Source organism: Bactrocera latifrons, unplaced genomic scaffold (assembly GCF_001853355.1).
Source record: "Bactrocera latifrons isolate USDA-ARS-PBARC rearing strain unplaced genomic scaffold, ASM185335v1 scaffold_52, whole genome shotgun sequence".
Lineage (NCBI taxonomy): Eukaryota > Metazoa > Arthropoda > Insecta > Diptera > Tephritidae > Bactrocera > Bactrocera latifrons.
The window spans coordinates 1,371,108-1,374,953 of NW_017537179.1; the positions used below are offsets into that span (position 1 = coordinate 1,371,108).

General features: G+C 39.8%; 1 protein-coding gene across 1 annotated transcript in view; it reads right to left on the reverse strand.

Annotated features, from left to right (window-relative positions):
• Positions 1-219: 219 nt before the first annotated feature.
• Positions 220-3,846, reverse strand: part of LOC108974010 (serine protease gd) — a 9,920-nt gene continuing 6,293 nt past the window's right edge. The window contains exons 2-4 of the mRNA XM_018941581.1: positions 1,728-1,893; positions 1,042-1,663; positions 220-978 (exon numbers count right to left, since the gene is read on the reverse strand). Of these exons, the coding sequence (XP_018797126.1) occupies positions 561-978; positions 1,042-1,663; positions 1,728-1,893 (1,206 nt within the window). The 3' untranslated portion in view covers positions 220-560. The remainder of the gene's footprint in view (positions 979-1,041; positions 1,664-1,727; positions 1,894-3,846) is intronic.

Sequence of the window (3,846 nt, forward strand, 5' to 3'; positions counted from 1 at the left end):
GACCACAAAAACCTTTTCGGCAAGGTAAAAGTAGTGATCCAGCTAAGAACTTATTGAGAGAAATCCGAGGCGGATTTAACACCATGTACAGCACAGCATAATATTTAAAAAAGGTACTATTCCGACTTCGCCCTGAGTGGTCTCTTCCGAGAGTTTCCGATTCTTACCAAGTTATATGTATGTAAATATTAAGGATTGTATATGATATCAATATTTATATGAAATTTGTTTATTTTAAATTTTGTACACTTTTGACTGAAGTACTATATCAAGTTCTATATCTTGACTTTTGTTGTATACCTGAGTGTTATAGTAAAGATGAATGTATAAATTAAATGTTATTCCTGAAGATATTTGAGGGGCTTTGACGGCACTCTTCCGCACATAGACGCCACTCAAAAAACTTTTCTTGTAAACCTTAAGCTGGTAATGGTATCATCGTTATAATCTCAATCCGATCAATTATAGAGGCATATTAATGAATTAGGTAAGGTAAACTTATAAGTTTTTGCAGTCTATGACACAGTTGTGCATGCGTATAGCGGACAAAATCGTCGTTGTCACAAAATATTACTTCGCACCCACGAAAAATGTTTCGCCAAATCACAGTATATTACATATTGGCTGAGATCGCATTGACCCTGTGTAGTAAGACCGGCCGATACGATGCCACGTAACATCCAAGCACCATTACGATTTAGCATCAAGCCGCCCCCAGAATCGCCCATACAAGGACCGGTACCATCACGATTACCAGCGCAAATGGTGCGTGGCGTTGTTATTCTAGTGAAGACCTCCGAAGAACGCAGACATTGGCTGTCGCTGACGATCGACGTATCAACCATTTTTGGCAACGCGCTCACTTCATGACCTCTCTCATCCGCACCCCAGCCAGCAACGTATGCTGTTTGACCAACAACAAATGAAGTGTCGGCCGCTTCGCTCCATAAGCAAATGGGCCGAATAAACTGACTAAAACTACAAAGAAAATTTTATTTACATCACCAAAAAATACTAAATGGGTTGCCAAAATTTACTTACGTAACACTTGACTGCATGTGTAATATTGCGATATCTGCATCTGGCAGCGAATTTCCATTATAGTCGGGATGTATGATCAAATTGCGTATATCTTTTGAGACAGCGCCGGCTTCACCATAATTGTCCAAGTTGTGACGGCCTAAATAGACTACGATCTGAGAGGCGCCGAGGGATTTTAGCTTGAAGCAATGCCCCGCGGTGATAACTGTGTTCGCAGAGACCAACGAGCCGCCGCACAAGAATCTCAAGCCGGATGATGACAGCTTCTGATAGATAGCGGTCAACCAGGGGAATTGTCCACGCGAAATCTGTATTCCACCGTGAATGAATGGCGTCGCCGATATACCTTCTACACCACACGCATTATCCGCAGGAGCTAGAGTTCGCGGTGTACTTGGCTGTAGGAATAGGTTATTAGGCACAGGTCTTTGCCGTGTAACTTGAGGCTGCTGGTCAACAAATTTCTGTGTTTGCTGTGGAAAGCGATTAACAATCTGAGTGGGTATTGTATTTGCATCGGTGCGAAAAACGGGGTCAAAATTACTACTGAGCGGATTCGTGCCGCGCACAGTTGCTGTTTGCAATGTATGCTGAAGATCCAAAGCAGTGCTTGGAGGGGGATCTACAAAATGGAAAAATATCAATAAAATTGTTCGGGCTATTATGTATTTTAAACGATTACTCACACTCAGATGCCTCGCAAACGGTGACGCCATTGACGGAGATTCGCGTCAACTTTGGCACCACATTAGTAAATGGGAAATCCACACGATAGGAAATGGGAAGACCACGCGCCAAGTTATTCAATGTTGTCTGCTGACTTTCAAAGAGCGATAAACGACCGTAGTAATTCTGGAATAAGTAAAAGAGTGATTACTAAATAATTGTGAACACAATCATGGTGAGTAGGAATTTTGAAAACTGAATTATTTGAAGTCAATATAAAATTAAAGCGAGAGGAACAATCGTCGGCAAGGTTTTTCCCCTTAAGTTTACTATTTCTCTCAGTGGTTAACAAGTTTGTACATTCCCACAATTTATATTCACATCATGTGTGAGTGTTCTCTGTACCAATGGTACAATTACTGGTTCTGGTCTTTTCAGGTCAAGTGAGTGTGGAACCAACCTTGTTTCTTAATAACAAAAAATTTTCGAATTATACAACTTTTCGAAAAGTTTTGGTTAGTTCTAACTTTCAAAAAGCGCGTGTATAAATTTGACAGCTGCTGGATCATTAGTTTGTGATTTATATAATTTTGAGTGAAGCAACTTTAGTTATTGCAGTTATTGTGAAAAAATTAATAAACAAAATCAATTTTTTGTGTTGATAAAATATTGCTTTTGGAAGGGAAAAATGCAGTCAACTCAAAAATTTTACTTTATGACGAGTTTCCAAAGACTTTATCAGGAAAATCGATCATCAAAGATTGGTATGCTAAGTTTGAACGAGGAGAAATGAGCACCGAAGAGGGTGGCAGTCTGTTACTGACAAAAATCCAAAAAAATTTTGGATGACTGTAAAGTGAAGTTGTTCGTGATAGCAAGTGTCCCAAGGATATCTATGGTAAATGTACATCATATTATTCCCGAATATTTGGGTATAGGAAAGCTCTGTTCAAAGTGGGTGCCGCCCGGAGCAGTGTTTGGAGATGTTCAATAGTAATAAATCAATCGACCAATATCAACACCAATTCACCAATATTTTTGGGCTTTAGTGAATGTTAAAATATCAAGAAATTTTTGACATGAACCAAAGATTTCATTTGACTACTCAAACGTAACTGGATGTCACTTTCTTTGGAAATCAAAGATGTCAGGCGATAACAGACATCACGGGAGATTGGATCAAGTTTTGAATAAACGCCAGCTATAACAAAATAATATATTTACTGTAATAACAACATTTATCTCAATAGACGATATCTACACTTTGGAAAACGAAAACGTTACTTTTTGAACGCCCTGTATCAGTGTGTACTTAGTGATTATCTAACTGCCTTAACTGAGTCTAAAACAGGGATACAGATGCTGAAACACAAGAAATCATGCTAGGGCTACACTTTTACAAATATAAATAATGGCAGTTTATCCATCACGAATAACAGATGCAACGTAACAAAAAGTAACAGTAGTAAGGAAAACTAACTGTTGAAACAACGCACGACAAAGTATTTGTATTTTAGCATTTCTCGACAAAATATCCAAGAACCCAGACTTTTGCTACTTGCGATTCGCCATTTTTATGCTCGCTTCTGAGCCCTTAACAGAAAACAACCTGTAAAAGCAACAACAAAGTGATCGAGTTGAAAATAACAGCTACTACAATTATTGTGTCGATCGTTCACATTGACAAGAAATTACCAAGGCAAATGAATATCCTACAGGCCAACATGCATAGATGCAAGGCTGCCGACGCACTACTCTCGCAAATGGTCACGGAGAGCGACTACGAGATGATCATCATAAGCGAGCAATACAAAAAGAAAGAGAGAGGTAACTGGCTAGAAGATAGCAGCTCAACCGCCGCTAYATGGTTGCCACCAGGGAGTAACATCAGCACTGTAAGCAACGGGAACGGTAACGGCTTCGTCTGGGCCAAATGCGACCTTTTTACAGTAATTAGCTGTTACTTGACGCCTAGCGATAGTATACAAGAATTTCAAGGAAAGCTCGACAATATAGAGGACACAGCCAGGTCWATAGAAGGTCAATTGATTATCGCCGGAGACCTAAACTCCAAAGCCGTAGAGTGGGGTTTGCCAAACACGGACTCGAGAGGAAAGCGCATTCTAGAAATGGCTGCGC